Source organism: Odontesthes bonariensis, chromosome 17, assembly GCF_027942865.1.
Source record: "Odontesthes bonariensis isolate fOdoBon6 chromosome 17, fOdoBon6.hap1, whole genome shotgun sequence".
In the NCBI taxonomy this organism is placed as follows: Eukaryota; Metazoa; Chordata; class Actinopteri; order Atheriniformes; family Atherinopsidae; genus Odontesthes; species Odontesthes bonariensis.
The window spans coordinates 16,092,014-16,109,985 of NC_134522.1; the positions used below are offsets into that span (position 1 = coordinate 16,092,014).

At 41.1% G+C, this 17,972-nt stretch overlaps 1 protein-coding gene across 2 annotated transcripts in view; it reads right to left on the reverse strand.

Annotated features, from left to right (window-relative positions):
* Positions 1-5,810: 5,810 nt before the first annotated feature.
* The window catches only part of LOC142365821 (regulator of G-protein signaling 6-like), a 40,540-nt gene continuing 28,378 nt past the window's right edge, over positions 5,811-17,972 (reverse strand). Inside the window, exons 7-17 of one of the 2 annotated variants that reach the window (XM_075447554.1) lie at positions 17,600-17,664; positions 15,999-16,075; positions 15,187-15,268; positions 14,807-14,881; positions 13,548-13,649; positions 13,238-13,410; positions 12,862-12,987; positions 12,042-12,228; positions 11,325-11,414; positions 9,899-9,958; positions 5,811-7,987 (exon numbers count right to left, since the gene is read on the reverse strand). In XM_075447554.1, the coding sequence (XP_075303669.1) occupies positions 7,937-7,987; positions 9,899-9,958; positions 11,325-11,414; positions 12,042-12,228; positions 12,862-12,987; positions 13,238-13,410; positions 13,548-13,649; positions 14,807-14,881; positions 15,187-15,268; positions 15,999-16,075; positions 17,600-17,664 (1,088 nt within the window). In that variant the 3' untranslated portion in view covers positions 5,811-7,936. The remainder of the gene's footprint in view (positions 7,988-9,898; positions 9,959-11,324; positions 11,415-12,041; positions 12,229-12,861; positions 12,988-13,237; positions 13,411-13,547; positions 13,650-14,806; positions 14,882-15,186; positions 15,269-15,998; positions 16,076-17,599; positions 17,665-17,972) is intronic. The other variant, XM_075447555.1, reaches the window with a different exon arrangement.

The following is a 17,972-nucleotide window of genomic DNA, read 5'->3' on the forward strand; positions in this document are numbered from 1 at the left end:
TGATTAGAAATTACTTAAGTTATTTGAGAGAAGTAAAATGGCTGAATCACAGCCAGATGAAGGCATGTCCGAAAAGGATTTAAATGCTGAAGCCAGTGCACGAATGCGAGGTGGCAAAGTGTCGCATATTACGCGGCGAATGAAGATTTTAAATACCCTCATGGCTGATAATGAATCTGTTGAGGAAGTGAAGGAAAATTTGGCAAAGTTTGAACACCTGTTAATAGAATTTGAAGGCTTGCATAGCGCTTATATTGAAACTTTAAGCCAAGAGGCCAAAGAGGCGGATATACAGAATTGGTATGAGCCCCGAATGAAAATGAATTCCTTTCTCTCGAATACTGCGAAATGGATCCACGCTGCTGAAAACCCAGAAGCGCACAGCACTGTAGTTCACTCCACTGCTGCTTTATTACCTGATTCGACCGAACCAAATGCAGATTTGCCTGACACTGATGTTTTGTCTGTCAGTAACCGACGTTCCATTAGATCTAATACCTCAACCTCACAAGCGCTTACGCCGAGGCAGATCAGGCTGCACTATTGGCTAAGGCAGCGCGTCTGCAAGGAAAGCACGCTTTGGAAAAAGAACAAGAAGAACTCGAACAGAAAAAGGAAGAACTTAGAAAAAAAGAGAAACATTAGATTTAGACACAGAAATGGCAGCAAATATGGCAAAATGGGAGTGCTTAAAAACGCTGAACAAGCTGTGTTTGAAAACTTTGAAGATGACGAACAACTGGATGCTATGGACGGAATGAACGAATACTTTGATGCATCAGAAAACCCATCACAATATGATGTCATGCTTGAACCAGCTACAAGGCTTAAGCAGGGAGTCAAAGTTCAGTTCCCCTATCCTACTCGTTCTTCTGTGCATGCTAATGATATTGGCCAACAGACTTATTCTAACAGGCACTCTCAGAGTTCTTTTACTCAAACCCCTCAAAATACAGTGCCAGTCAGGCAAGCCAGTAGTCAGGCTAATGGCCACTTCAGCCGTCAAGCAAACACTGTAAGTGGGCAGCCTAGCTCAATGTCTGCTCCTGTAATGTATCAACCACCACCACAGGATCTCTCTGATATTCTTAGGAGACAAAATGAGCTGACCAATATCCTTGTGAAACAACAGGTGCTCTCTACTCTACCACAAGGGGGCATTACACCTTTTGATGGAGACATCCTCCAATACAAATCTTTTATTCATTCCTTTGAACATATGATCGAAAGAAAAACGGACAACAACCAAGACAAATTACAGTTTTTAATTCAGTACACAAAAGGGCCAGCATTGGATCTTGTGAAAAGCTGTCAACATATGGACGCAGACAGAGGATACCCAAAAGCAAAAGCACTACTGAAAGAAAACTTCGGAAACGAATACAGAATTTCTTGTGCATACATGGAGAAGGTCTTCAACTGGCCAGCCATCAAACCTGAGGACACAAAGGCTCTGCGTGAGTATGCATTGTTTCTCAGAACTTGTTGTACTGCTATGGAGGAAATTGACTACATGACTGAATTGGATACATTCTCTAATATGAGGAGTGTTGTTCAGAAACTCCCATATAAGCTGAGAGAGAAGTGCCGTGCAAAGGCATGTGATCTGCAACGCAAAGGCAGAGTCAAAATGGCCAATCTAGTTTCTTACGTTGAAGAACAAGCCAAAATCATGTCAGATCCTATATTTGGCAATATACAGGACAAAAGCCACGACCAAACAAAGAACAAATCACTGTCAAAACCCAAACCAAAAGGAAGCTTTGCAACTAATGTGAATGTGAAACCAAATCAAGCACAGAAAAAGCCAGATAGCCCATGTCTGTTCTGTAAAGGTGACCATGAACTGAAATCATGTGATGAATTGGAGAAAAAAGTGCACAAAGATAAGATCACATTTCTGAGACAAAATGGTGTCTGTTTTGGATGTTTAGTGAAAGCAGGGCATGTAAGCAAAGACTGTACAGAGCGTCTAAGCTGCTCTGTATGCAAGAAAAAACACCCAAGTGTGCTGCACATTAGGACAGATCAGTCTTCAATGAAGCCTACCATCAGCAGTGGGCAGGTGTCACTCAGAGCTGGAGAGCATTCTGGGGCCGGTGACAGAGAAGGCAGTAGAGAATGTATGCTGTCTATTGTTCCAGTGAAGGTGAAGCACTGCAAAGGAAGTGAGGTGATAAATACTTACGCTTTTCTTGATCCTGGCAGCTCTTCAACCTTCTGTACAAAGAGTCTAGCCAACAAGCTGAACCTAACAGGGAGAAAAACCAACATCCTGCTCCGAACCATGTCACAGGAAAAGTCACTGAGCGCAGACATCATCACAGGCCTGGAGGTGTCTGCAGTTGATAAATCCCACTTCATCACCTTGCCAGATGTGTACAGTCAAAGCAGAATGCCAGTTGACACAAATAACATTCCCAACAGTGATGACCTATCTAAATATACTTACCTCAGTAAAGTGAGCATTCCCAAAATCGAAGCTGATGTAGAACTGCTGATTGGCAGCAATGTTCCAAAAGCACTAGAGCCATGGGAAGTGGTCAACAGCCAAGCAGATGGGCCTTACGCAATCAGAACCAAACTTGGATGGATCATTAATGGCCCTCTTAATGACAGTGGCAGCTCTAGCACTCTCACTGCAACAGCAAATAGAATATCTGTGGAAAAATTGAATGACACATTAATACAACAATACAACCATGACTTTAACAAAAGCAAGGAAGACAAACCAGAAATGTCTGTTGAAGACAAAAAATTCATGGAAATAATGGATGCATCTGTCTGTCTCAGGAATGGACATTACACATTGGACTTACCTTTCAGAAAGAAAAATGTAGTTATGCCAAATAACCACCAGGTGGCAGAGCAGCGTCTGGCCAGTCTAAAGAAAAAGTTCCAAAAGAATGAACAGTTCAAAACCGAGCATACCAACTTTCTCACAGACGTCATCAACAAAGGACATGCAGAAATTGTTCCACAAGATGAACTGAAAAGAACTGATGGTCGAATTTCCTACATCCCACATCACGGGGTATACCACCCAAAGAAGGGCACCATTAGGGTGGTCTTTGATTGTGGTGCTACATTCCGTGGCACGTCTTTGAATGCAGAACTGTTGCAGGGTCCAGACCTAACAAGCTCTCTCTTTGGTGTTCTCACTAGGTTCCGACAAGAGCCTGCTGCCGTTATGACTGACATTCAGACAATGTTCCACCAGGTCCTAGTGTCAAAAGAGCACATTGACTATCTCAGATTCCTCTGGTGGCCTGATGGTGACACTAGTCAGCCTCCAGTTGAACACCGCATGTTAGTGCACCTCTTTGGTGCCGTGTCGTCCCCAAGTTGTGCTAACTTTGCACTTAGACAAACTGCCAAGGACAACAAGACCATGTTCCAGCCAAACATAATCAGCACAGTTGACAATAACTTTTATGTCGATGATTGTCTTAAAAGTCTCCCCTCTGAACAGGAAGCAGTGCAGCTGGTCAAAGAACTAACATCTCTCTGTCAAAAGGGAGGATTCCGACTGACTAAATGGATGAGCAACAGCCGGACCGTCCTGGGACACATCCCAAAACAGGACCGAGCCTCTGAGGTCAGAGAACTGGACTTGGACAGAGATAAGTTGCCAATTGAAAGAGCCTTGGGTCTGCTGTGGAGTGTTGAAGATGACATGTTTAAGTTCAACATCATTGTGAAGGACAAGCCTCACACACGTAGAAACATGCTATCCATTGTGAGCTCAATTTATGACCCACTCGGGTTTCTATGCCCTCTCACTCTACCTGCAAAGTTGTTGTTACAGGCTCTGTGCAGAAGCAACCATGACTGGGATGGCAGAATACCTCAAGCTGCATCTGAAAAGTGGATAAGATGGATTGAAGACCTGAGTGGGCTGGAGGATTTTGAAGTGGCTCGTTGCATGAAACCACATGGATTTGAAACAGTCAGACAAGCTGAGCTACATCACTTCGCTGATGCCAGCGAGCATGGATACGGCACTGTGAGTTACCTCAGAATGACTGCTGACAATGGTGACATACACGTCTCCTTCCTGAATGGTAAGGCAAGAGTCGCGCCGATGAAACAGATGACCATCCCACGTCTGGAACTGACAGCCGCAGTGCTGGCAGTTAAAGTGGACAAGATGCTGCAAAGGGAGATGGAGTGGAAGCTGTCACAGTCAACCTTTTGGACTGATAGTCAGTCAGTTCTTAAGTATATAGCTAATGAGCAGACAAGATTTCACACTTTTGTAGCAAATAGGATAGCTGTCATTAGGAACAACACAGATGTGTCACAATGGAGGCACATTAGAACGAAGCTGAATCCAGCTGACATGGCGTCAAGAGGAGTGAGTGCAAGCATATTCGTCAAGTGCAAAGAATGGATCCAGGGACCAGACTTTCTATGGAAGATGGAAGAGGAATGGCCTCAAACCCCCATGGAACCACTTTCACTCTCTGAAGATGATCCAGAGGTGAAAGGAAACACCACTGTGTTCAGTGTCATCACCAAGAAGGAAGAGGAAAACCCAACTGAGCAGTTATTGGAGCATTTCTCAAGTTGGCACAAGTTGAGAAGAGCAGTAGCATGGTACCCACCAGGACTGTTTCAGAAAACCGACTTGTACATTAGAAGACGTTGGAAGCAGGTTCAGTACCTAGCAGACCTGTTTTGGAAAAGATGGAAACATGAGTATTTACCCTTACTGCAGGAAAGACAAAGGTGGCACATAGAGAAAAGAGGATTCCAGAGAGGTGACGTCATAATGGTTGTCAACAACACAGCGCCACGTGGATCCTGGCCACTTGGAAGAATTCAAAAGGTCCATCCTGACTCAAAGGGCCTTGTGAGAGCCGTGACCCTGAAGACCAAGTCTGGAGTTTTGACCAGACCAGTGACGAAGCTGTGCCTCCTTCTTGAGGCAGCAGAGGGCGCTGATTGAAGACTGGTCTTCTTAGCTGTATGCTGAATGAATAAGATAAGTGTACATTTAGCAGCACTAATCTACTTTGTTTAATGTATACGTAGATGTAAAATATTTAAGTAAACATGGCTCTATATTCAGTATTTCTGTTGGTAATTGATGTGGACACAATTAGGGGCCGGTGTGTAAGAGCCATTCTTTTGCTTTATTGTTTTCATATAAGAGCCCCTGAAAATGTTTGTTAAGATTTAGATTAAGATTTTATATTTGAATTTGGACCAAACTTCGTTTCAAGCTGGACACTAATTGCACCTTGTTGTTAGTGTGGTGTCATAATTATTCCCTGTAGGTGGCAGCAAGAGTGGTACTTAAGATGGTGTGGTGACGCGGCCCAGAGGCTGCAGGGGTGCAAGGCGAAACAGTCATTGACCGTGAAGGTGGACGAGCCTGTGCGCACGACTGTGCCAGCCTGAACGCGGCCTGTTGCATCAAGCCAAGCCAACCCTCATTGCATGGAACTGAACTCTACTTTTGTCTGTTATTTACAAGTTTACATTTACAAGTTTATGTTACCCTTTTTTGTTTATTAAACCAACCACTCATCATTAAGGAAAAACAATACTGTATCCTCGTCAAGTCCATTGCATTCTCTGCAGTCAAGGAAGTGAACAAAATGGGAAAAGTTTAAAGAATAATGGAACAAAAGGAAACAAGGAAACTCAACCTGTTTTAATCACTACAGATCCATTTGCTCAAAAGTTTCCCCCCATTCACCTTTTGAGTTTCGTCTGGCAGGTGTCAGCTAAAACTGAGGACACACATGAAGTGAATCATACGTTTTATGACGCGGAACACCAGCAAATGGCAGCACAGGGCAGACAGGTCCAGAGATTTTATTATTTGGTACCCATGAACAGATAGCATTTGTTTGAGTGTTTTAGAGTGCCAGTAGTTATCTTGCTGATCGAAAAACTAAAAGCACAAAATGCCCTGAATATGTTACATGCATAGTAATGTGCCCATATCATAATAAAATGTGCTTTTGGATAATGAATTGTAACCAGATTACATTTACAATGCACTCAGTACATAGTGTCATTGTGTTTGTGCTGAGGATAACATTTGGTACATCAACTCGAGTTATGCATCTCTCTACTTTATACTCAAGAGGTTACTGGTGTAAGATACTAATATAATTAGTAGTATGACCTGTACAGTGCATTGCAATGACTAATAGAAAATAACAGATGAGAGACTTATTCAGCAGCGTACTCCAGTTTGTCACTGTTGCAGTCACTGGCCTCATGGAGGGGTTGTGAGATAAAAAATGTCCTCAGCCTGAGCACTTCCTGTGTGTTGAAGAAGGTTGAACCCACAGTGGAGCAGAGAGGCCTTTATGTTCAGCGGAACGGCACCCATCACGAGTCACATAGTGTTCACAGTTCAGCCCATTTCAGAGCTCTGATGTCCATTCACAGATGAGTGCTGCTCCAGTTCAGGGCCAAATTCTCTGAATGTGCGCTGCCTTTGGAGAGTCCAACCATCTTCCACACTTTATCACAGTCCAACATGCTCCATCTTCCACATTAAAACACACGATAATAAGATGGAAAAACAAAAGTGGGCATTGGTTTAAGAAAATAAAGGCTGTGATATTCATGCAGCAAACAAAGCAACAAAACATAAATGGTCCCACTATGGGTGGTAGGCCTTGTCATATCACCATGATTGGAGTTGAGCCACATGACGATGTCATTCAATGTGATGTGAACACTGGGAACAGTTCTGTAACACTCTGTTGTGGTCCTGTGGTTTATGCACCACTAGATGGACCCATGGCACTGAAAACTTGAAGTACTACACTCGGGTTTTGTAGGAGCCAAAAAACGTGTGGATTCTATTTCACACGTGACTGTGCTTTCTGTAACTGTGCCTAAACTAAGAGCTCAATTCACAATGATTCACACAACCATACACATGAGCCACATTTTTAGGCCTCTAAGTTTTTCAGACAGACTTATGGAAATGATAAATTTCATTATGGAGCCTATAAAAAAAAAAGGAACTTGAAGCCTGGAAGTTGTGGTAGAAGCAAACCAACCGGAATAAATTCATCTTCGTCACAAGTCTCATTACAATGAACTGTTGTTGGAACATTAATTCTCAACAAGGACATTTGGATGAAACATGCAATAGTAGAGTGTGATTGCTACATTAAGCCCTTATGCCAGATTCTGGAATGTAATGAAGCATGAAAAATTATACCTACAGTTTTACAGATTTCATTATATAGAATATATCTGGGGCTTTAATAACTGTCACACTGTGCTGACTATTTCACTGACATATCATGTTCATAAAAAAAAAAACAACAGATACAATTGAAGTTTCTAGAATATAAAAAGAGGTTGGATTCATTTCTAAAAAGAAAACAAAAAGCGATCTCAGACTGTATTTATTGCTGGCTGCCTTGTGAGAACAGAGATGTCTGCGAAATAGACCTGTGTGATTTGTGTTAATGAGCCTTTTCATGTATTTGTGTCCAAGTTAGGACCAGCAGGTATTTTTCCGATAGTCAGTACTCAGTATTCATCCTTTCAAATGTTGTGGCAAATACCAGAGATCCAGTCAGCGCATAAATAAAACAATCTGAAAAATAAAAACTGATCAGCTCAGTCACGTCTAACAACCGGTTTGCCGCCTAAGTGATGAAGAGGGGGCAGCCCTAGTCTGGATGTGCTTATAAGTTATGCTGCATGCCATGTGATGTGTTGGCTGGGGTTCCCCCTGTCAGCATTGTCTTTTCCTCAGTGTTTCTGTTTGGGGTGTTCATCCCAGTAAGTGCTGCACCACCAGTATGGCAGCAGGCCTCGAAGCAGAGTCCGAGTACCTCCACAGCAGCCCGAGCCAGCCCAGCTCCATTGTCTGTGCCCCCGCCCTGGCGCATGTGCGGCAGTCATCCCACCAACAGGGTCTGGCTGCGCCACTCCAGCACAGGCTGTGTCAGGACGACTGCATCAGGCCTGTCAGGCGCTTTCCCGTCAAAGACTTCCCCTGGAAGGTCAATTAGAATGAAAATACATCACAGGACTGAGGTGACGGAAGCAGAAGTACTCTACAAATCACAGAGAGGGTAATCCGTGTCACTTAAACCATTTCTAAGAATTTGCCCACCTCAATTTTTTTTATTTTGGTTTGTTTGTTTTTCTCGTGAAAGGTGAAACTATGTGGCAGAGAAATGTCAGAGACATGACATCGAGTTTCAACCATTCATACAAATTATCAACATTTTTGCATTAAAAAAGGCAACTTAAAAAAGTTGGATACTCATTATAATAAAATAGGGATATTTGCAAGGCCCTGGTAAAGTAGATGCATTCAATTGTGTTTCTTGTAAGATAGACATCCAATAATGAGTGAAAACAGTGTATAAGTTGAAAACGCTTTTTGAAGAAATTCAAAGTAAAATGAATTTAAACATATACAATCATGTCTGTATATATTCATGTCTCAATAAATACACTATGTATGTGTATGGGTATCTGCACAGTTTCACCACAAGTTTAATCTGGCAGCAACTGGCATGCTAAAACTGCCCAAAGATGGAAACAAAAAAGCCTTCTTATTTATTTTTTTTTCTTGGAATCTTCAAGTGGAAACGCATCACATTTCTACACTTTGTCATTTGAAGCAAATCAATAAACGTTCAATATTATTTTGAATACTGATATAGATTGTTCCTCTTTTGCATAGTCAAACATAACATTTTAATATCAACTGAACAGAAAGACATATGTGTAAGAAGCCTACAGTGGAAATTTCCAGGTAAAATCAATTGAAAAAAATCAAAGTGTTCACTTATATTTCTTCCATGGTATTTTCAGCGGCTTTTATTCATCTTAAAGGGCAAATTTTTAGGTTGAATGTGACAATCAGATTGGATTCATATCAAATTCATCTTTTGTAGAATCATTTTCATGAGATAATTGATCAAACTGACAATGTTTACATTAAAAATTTTACATGTTTTTGCACAATTTATAAACCAGGATGTACCATATGTTTATTCATTCATTCATTTTTTTAACTTTTTTCTTTCATGTCATTTTCATTAATCATTGACAACACAAGGAAACAGGATCCTCAAATAAAGGAAAGCACACAAAAATGAATAAAATAATACAGATCAATCAATTTGACTTACTCTCATTGATCGGAGGATATGACAAATATTTGTGTTATGGGTATTATGGCTAATAGGGTGTGGCTTGAGTTGCACATTTCAGTGGGGATCAGGATGGGGTTCATGTATTGAAATAGAGACGACAGGAAATGAAAGTTTTCCAAATATGCAAAACGTGACCTTTTCATTGTGGAGCCTTTAAACCATTTTAAACCCATTGTGGCCTTGAAACTGCTCAAACATCCACCAAACATGGATTTTTAACTTTTAAATTATTGTTTAAAGAAAAAAAACCAATGTGCTCTGACTTATTTTTAGGTGCTGGCATTTGGAAAAAAAAATCTTAATAAGATGTGCATAACTGGTCAAAGCCTTGCAGACGCTGTACATATACAATCCCATGAGAGAAATTAAAGGATTCAGCTTTTCTAGGCAGCCTTCTCAAACTCATCTAAATTCAGGAATCAAGTTATACATCTGACCCACATTCTGCATAAGTGGCTGTAGACACATAAATATATATATACGATTCTCCAGAGAATTAAAAAATTTGAGGAAGGAATTCCTGATTGAGTTGACAGAGAATGACCCACAGAATCTACCAACAAAGGGGTTTCATATAAAATGTTTGGTTGCAACCATCCATGCGACTAGCATGACACCCCATTACAGGTATAAAAAGCCACAATAGAGTGTAATATGGTTGTAATTGCAAAAGCCACTGATAGTGAGCCAGCCGGTGTGGTTTGTGATATGAACAGCCCCAGCTCCAAATGACTTACCACACTGCGGGTGAACTTCTCCAAGGAGGTGCGGCGGCCCTGTTCAGTGTCTGCTGGCTGCTGTTTTGGGAGGGGGAAGCAGGGTGAGTGTTTGGGTCAGGTATGGGAGTTGACGGGGGTTGGAAGTGATGTCAATAGGGGTGGGAGGTAAAAGGGCAGGCCAAGCATTGCAGAAAAGAGGACCAAAGAGTGCGGGGGTTGCAATTTGGGGGACATGGAGTGGGGTCAGTGACAGGCCAGCAGAGGGAGCAGTGTCCAAATGAGAGAGGGCAGAAAGGCTAGCATGAACAAAGGAAGCTGTGATCTACTAAAAAGCTCCATACCACACAGTTAAACAGCAAAGTGAGTGTTTAGCTGTGCAAAATTCATAGATTATTATACACGAGGTACAGAAAATAGCATAAAACAGATTTAGTCAATAGGTTAGGTATCAGCCTTCAGCTGGTCTGTAACAACTGTGCACTGTTAGATTCTACAGTGTTCCCCTTTCACACAGCAGTTTGTCTGTGTTTGGCATATGATGTCATGCTTTTTTTTATTTTTATTTTAGACTGTTCCCTTAGCTGTCTAAATAATTCAGAAGCTTCCTGGCACCTACACTTTGGGCACAGTTTGCCATATTGGGACTCTGCTGGTCTCATGATGCTTTCAGAGTTCACGTACAGTACTGTTTCCAAACTGCTGATCATCAGGTCTCACCAAGACATCAATGTGACCCATTATTTAATTATTTTAGTTGGATCAAATGATCTCTACATCTTAAATCTTTAGTTGATTTGATTACTTTGTTTCCATCACTATTAAGTAGTGGAAGATTATAAAATATCTCATGATTATAAATACAACGGAGTAGAAATACTGAATACAGAGTTTTACACAAAAATACTTGCAAACAGAAATACTGTTTACCTTTGTTATCGAAGGCAAAAATATACGACTTATTATGAACAATGGCTCATTTCAGAACAAATATTTCTGTTACTTCATTGGATCACAGTTTTGTGATTGGATTCACAAAATTTGAGCCACATTTTATCACACGTACTGCTGGTTAACTTAATAATGTGTAAGAGCTTGAGCTTGAGCCATTCTGGAATATCCTGAACAGTATAATCATATACCATCATCTTTGTATTAATTTAAATCTGCAAAACATCTAATAACTACACTGTCGAATAGTTTTGCGCTGCCATAATGTGTTATGATTAAGAACATTAAGATGCATTTCACCACTGTCTCTAATTACGTTTCAGCATTTAAAGTTGATACAGAACCAAAATTTTCCCTGCTTATGTAAAGCAAACACATACCAGGAATGATCTTTCAAATCAAAGATGAAAAATGAGACCGATATGATAAATGCAATAAGAGCCAGCATGTCATGTTAAATGCGGAGGAGAAGTCGCAGTCAGTGAGTGCAACTCACCTTCTTCCTGGCCAACAAGAGGTCTTGGTAGATGTTGGATCTCAAAAAGCGTGCATAGCTGTCACTTTTCATTAGCTTGAATATGTGCTCCTGTAGGAGACAGAGAAACAGATGAGTTTATGTTGTGTGATACAAGGAGGAAGTCTTTGAGTGGAAATTAAAAAAAAAAAAAAAAAAAAGCATGGCTATGTTAATGCAGCGAGCACATGTGTAAATGAAGGCTCTGCATAGTGAGACGGAGCTGAGCAATGTCCTGCCAGTAAGAGGCGCTGCACATCACACATCAACAGCTCACTTTGAAACCAGAGGAATCCATGGTGGACCAACTGAACAACCTGTCCACGGCTTTACTCGCCTCATTAAGCCCTGGCACAAACACACTCCGTCATTCTTCCTCACTCCTCTCTTTTTTTTTTATCCCTCTCATTCATTCACTTGTGTAGCATGAGTTGGGTTCTGTGTTTCTGTGGGCAAGAGGATGAGAGGGGGAAATAAGTGGCTGGACTGTGTGTGCTCGCTGGCTGAACACATCAAAAGCACACATTGTAGAGAGCACTGTTAAGGAGGGGAGATTCAGCCCATTTCCGGGCCACTTGCCAATGGTTGTACAGTTGAAACTGCATGGTTCTGGTGTTTGTTCAGACTCGTGTAAATGTGTGCACGCATCAACACAAAAAGCCATGCGAATCCATATGGAGGAGAAACAACACAGTCCACCTGAGCATCCTCATAGCTGTATCGTCCGGGGTCTTTGAGGTTCTGGCTGGTTCGCTCGTAGCTATGAGAGTCCAGGTTGATGGAGCTCGGCGCTCCCTCAGCCAGAAATTCCTGCCAGATCTCCTGAGCCCTGGAGGACACTTCCTGGAGTGGCCTTCGCTTCAAATCCTGCACTGCCAACCAGAACCTACGACAGTATCATAGCTATTTAATGACAGCCTTTTTTACTTTATTCACTCTTATTATACATTATGCTGATTAAGACAGTTGTTTTTTTTAATTCTTGTTGAAACCTAATTTCTTCCAACTTAAAAAGGAAAAGAATGACAGCTTTATAATAAAAAGTGAGTGACACTGGTGTTTTCTGAATCTATGCTAAAGTTGTGAACTATCACGCCACCAAATTTGATGCAATAGAAATTATTGGTGGCAGGTAATGATTGGATAAAAGCCTAGACTAAAGAGACCTCTAGGGTTAACAGGGGCAATATAATCAATGCACAGATACATTATGTAAACCAACATGTGGGACCTGTGCAACCCTTTTCTACTCTTAAACAGACAATTGGAATAAAAGAAACTTGAGTTTGAAGTTTTTTTCTGAAAAAAAATTAATCTAGGTAAATAATATTCACCTATTATTGAGAAATATGAGATCAACTTTTCCGCAGCAACAAAAGAAGCTTTATATAAGTCATGCAAACTTTGGTGTGTAAAATCTGAGGAACAACCCTTTAACTTTAAAGGCAAAGTCATGCTAAAATGTTGCATATGTTGCACAAAAAAGACAGAATGTCAGTGATCTGAACGACTGTCTCACCGCAGGTTCTCTGAGCTGAACTCTGACTCCAGGAACTTCAGGAATTGGTCTCGTCCTGCTGGATCCTTCAGTGCCTCCTCCAGGGAAAAGCCCCATTTCTTCACCCGCTGCTGGCTGGGGTCTCGACTGCTCAAAGCAAAACAAAACGAAGACAGTGGAAATAAAATAGAGAGAAAATCATTTTTCAACCCACAATCAACCCTCAGGAATGCTACAGTTTGTGGTCATTTAAGATGAGATACAGACAGACAGGCCCCACTAATTCATCACAGCAGTGGTTCAGCAGCACAGAGACCTCTGCGCTGCACCTGACCTCAGCATTGTCGGCCCACAGTGAACTCACAGGCCCCGTCCCAACATGGCCCCTCAAGCTCACCTTGCCTCCAAATCCCAGAAGGTAGTGTCGTCATTGATCCAGGGGTTGGAGGGCTCTACAGCCGACCCGAAGGGGTCATACTCCATGAACTGCTCTGTGTAGCTCATCAGACTGTCAGCCACTTTGGAAACCTTCATACAGTGTCTGTCCAGCTGGATGTTCAAGAAGGTAATCTGGGGGAGGGAGACAAATGTGGAGGCTAAATAGGGTGACAGCTCATCAGTCTACGTCTCTGATTGTCTTTATGATGGATGAGCGAGGCGGGCAGGTGGTAATGACCTATGGTAAATGTGGTTGCACTGTGATTTACCTCTTTCTGAACATCCTCTTTGGTGGGCTTTCTGGGCGGCTGGGAGCTGATGTGGATGGGACTCGGCTGGCTCTGGCCATCATCTGGTACTCCATAGACTGACTGGAGAGGGATAAAGGGAGAGGCAGGTTGGTTTTCTTTTGAAGCCATTGTTGTTTTGCTCCAGTTTGGTGTGTTGGGTAATTGTTATGAGACCAAGTCTCAGGATTGTGTCGGGAATTGGGGGTTTAAAGACTTGAAGGTGACTTCCTTTTTCACAATCACACCTCTGATGGCAGGCTTCAAAAGGCGATTAAAGGCGCTTTGAGCCTGCGTTTCTTTGTCATTTTTGTACATTCTTGTTATTAATGCAGTGCATTTAATTCTAAATGGCCTGTATGTACAGCACCTTTTAAATGAGGATTTGACAAAATACTTTACGTGTTTTCTCATTCACACCAACACACCAGAGGATGCACGAAAGGTTGCCATGAAAGGTAAACTTGGCAACTTGGAATTCAGTCCTTCCAAGGAAACTTAGGCATGTGGTGGAACTGTAGATCAAACTACCAATCCCAGAAAAAGTGGGCAAACAGCTCTACTATTAACAATTGTCGCCCCTCAGTAAATAGACATAAACTAAAGAGCATTGGATTTTTAGGATTCATCAACTTTCACTTGAAAATAATAAAAGAGTAAAGTAATAAAAAAGTTTAAAAATATAGTAAACACACAATCTAGACATTTTTTATAAATAGCCTATAAATGGTCATGTTAAAAGATTCTAAAAAAAAATTCTTCATTCCCTTTTAGTAAAATATCACTTACAACATTTATATGAAACAGTATTTTTCTTTCTTTACGTACAGAAACTGTAAATAAACATAAACAAATAAGATAATTGAACATATATAAATAGAAACTTTTGACACTTGCACAGCTGCTCGCCTTCCATCAGCAGCAACAAAGAGTTTTTTTATGCAACTAAAATTATAATCTTTTTTACTTTATATTGATTATATGCACGTATTTACTGCGTAATGTGCATTTAAAAAGTTGTTTTAAAGATACAGTCAAGGATTCTAATCTTTCTCCGGTCTAAAATAATTATCTACAGAAACTGTAACTGAGCAGTTAAATCAATAAAAACTTCAGGCGAGTCTATCAGTGCAGCTACTTTTGGGACAGTCGTGGGACGACAAAAGTCAACATTGAGCTGATATTGAGCTGATATTTAAGAAACTTCAAGTGCACAGCAGTTTCGTGTGTCCTGGTCTCACCTTTTTCACCCTGTGTGGGTTCTTCTCTCTTCGGCACTTGCGGATGTCCATCTCTGTGGTGTTGACACAACCCGGCTGTTGGTGGCAGCAGGAGACACAACGTGTTTCTGGGTCAGATAACACTGTTTCTTTCCCAGCATGCATTGTCCGTGCCTGCTCTGCACACGCAATACGATGCTTTTTCTTTATTCAGCGCTGCCATGCTCACAAAGGCCTTGCATGACTCTGCTACCAACAAGAAAACTTTCAGTGGAACAATGTGTGGAGTTCAATGCAATGTTTTCAGGCTTTAAACGGTCTAGTTTTTATTTTGCCGGTTTCCATGTTTACTACTGCAGTATCTTTTCAACTAGTGTTCTGTTTCTCTTCATGAAACTCACCACGGGCCGATGAACATCCCAGAACGCCCTCTCCTGGCTGTCAAGGATCTTCCTCTCTGCCTTGTCCTTCTTCCTGTCAATCCTATGAGCAGAGAAAACAGAACACACATATATAGAGCTCATACGGCTAAAAGATCAAGTCAAACAGCATAAACAAAACACAATCCCATCTCAGAATTAAGGCACACATTTTCTCTGACATGCAAATCCCAAACTCAGACGAGAGAGCAAAAAGCTGAGGAATATGGGTCTTGACCTATCTGTTCTCTTCCCTAACCGATGCCTGGTGTTGCCTCTGGTGAAGCCAAGCTCTTATATAACTGACATTTACTAATAGGTCCCTGCTCTCCTGATAAAAGAAGGTTCATTGCTTCCAACATGACCCTTACTTGTACAAAGCAGCGGGCAAGAAATGGTGACATGATTTAGAGTTTTTTTCATTGATAAGGTGGAATAACAGTATTCTAACTGAATGCCAAGGACTCATGCTGTGCTTACACATACCAGCCACCAGATTGCAGTCTCACAAAGTAATTTGTAAGTGTGCATGTGCTAAATTCCACTGGGAAATATGCTCTGTATTTATCACAAGTAACCCCTGAGTCAAAGTGGAGAAGAAAAACAGCATGATCAATGAGAAAAGAATTAGTCCAAACATGCAACTGACATCGCACCTTTGGTGAATAGAACGATCATCAGGCACAGAGCCAAAGGTAAGAATTTTCTACGACTAAAAGAGACTGCTCTCTAACCTGACACATTAGCACAACACTGATGTCAAGAAGCGATGTGTGAATCAGATATGCACTCACTTGACTTGAGCTTCAGCTTGCATGAAGATAAATTCCCACTTCCTGGCAAAAGCCCTCTGCAGCCGGGCAAGGTTCTCCTGGGGGAGCCAATCAGGCGTGACGTTAGAGGAGAATTAAAAGGGTTATAAAGAGTTTTGTGACTCCATCAGATTAATATCCATTCACTTTGATACTGTGCCATAAGAACTGCCATCACGTCAGTAGTGGTTTCTTTTTTCATTTTTTTTTTTATTGTTGAATAGTTCTCTCTTGCAATTTTAAAGAAACAGCATTAAAAAATACACGTATTTGCAAACTTTTTTTGAGCATTAGATGGGATTGACACCACACTCATGTCTGCTCAGTAAACATGATGTCTGAACTCTGTAAAATTTGCTTTTAGTAAACAATCAATAAAGATTTATGAGAAAGCATCAGGGTCACATTCGGGAAAAAAGTACTTAAAGGAGGAAGTTTATCTTTTTTACAATTTTTTAATTATATACAGGCTAATTGTGTTTTGCATTTAAGTGGAAACGTCAGTAATAGAGTTTAAAGTCTGCTTTGAGTGAAAAGAGGATATGATCAGAATTAATTGGATATTGCAGGATTAAAGTTGAACTTTTGAAATATTAGCATGTGTCATTTGAGATTCCTGATTTGAATCTTGGCTAGGGGCACATGCACAGGTCCACAGGTGTTTTCTGGCTACTCTGGCTGTCTCCCACAGTCTAAAATGTGCCTGTTAGGTTAATTGGCCATTCTAAATGAACCTGCATGGTTGTTGATCTCTGTGTTGGCCCTACAACTGACTGTTAACTGTAACGTGTCACCAAATGGGACATGTCACCAGTGCAGTCTCCAACTACTGGGGCTGGTCCAGCTGGCTCTATTCATACAGCATACAGAAAAGCCTCTTTGGACCAAAAAAGTGAATTGTGACAGATTGTAATTGGGTTTGTTCATAGGATGTCCTCATGAGTTTGGTGTCTCACATTTGTGTTGTATGAAACTGTGGATTTAAGACTTTAGAGTAGGCTACAGATTTCAAAAGAGGAAATGTTAAGTTATGCTTTCGGCATTAAAGAAAATCAAATAAAACCTGCAGCACATACAAACACCAGAAGTGCATATTAGCAAAGTAAAAAAAAGATATGGTATGTGACCTCGTTACAAAGAGAAAAACTCCAACCGGTAGGCATGTTAACAAAGAGCAACAATTCCTGGAGGTATAATCTGACCTGAATCGTAGAAAAAGGAAGTCTACTGGACAATAGTTGCAGAGTCATTTAGAATATTAAAGTGCCGTATATTGCTGCTGTGTGGTAACAGCGAGGGATCAGCACTGCAGTAATGCACCTCCTGAGACTATATTGATCTGCTGATGCCGTGCAAACCTGAGGATATTTTTGTTTACATTTTAGGGGCCAGGAAACGACTGCAATCTGATTTTATTTGATAATGCCTTTCTATCATTTCAAAGCACAGAGAACATAACTGCATTTTTTTTTTTTTTTTGGGGGGGGGGGGGTTCCAAAGACTGGAAACATCATATGTATCAATGCACAAGGAAAGGACTGAGCTTCTTGGTTCCTGCTAAATCAAAATAACAATTTACTTACAGCCTCATAGTCAGCGAGCTCAAGCCTGGCTTTATTCTGCATGGTGCGCTTGCACAGGTAAATGGCTGGAGGGGGGAGAAGGAAACAGAGACAAGAAGAGGGCAGCTTGGTCCATCAGAAAGGTTGAAAGTTTTCAATAGGTAGCTTTGTTTTTTTTTTGTTTTTTTTTTTCTTAAATGTCTAATTTGCATAATAATTTATTAATGAATGTCTTACTGGAGCAGCCATGTTTTGGCTGTGTGTTTTATATAACAAGGTGTGAATACTATAAATGCCATGCAGGGACCAAGAGATGTGATCAAATCAGTCACTGTCCCTTTATTTGTTAGGCTAATATTATCCCACAGGATTCACTCTGGTGGAAGTTCCTCAG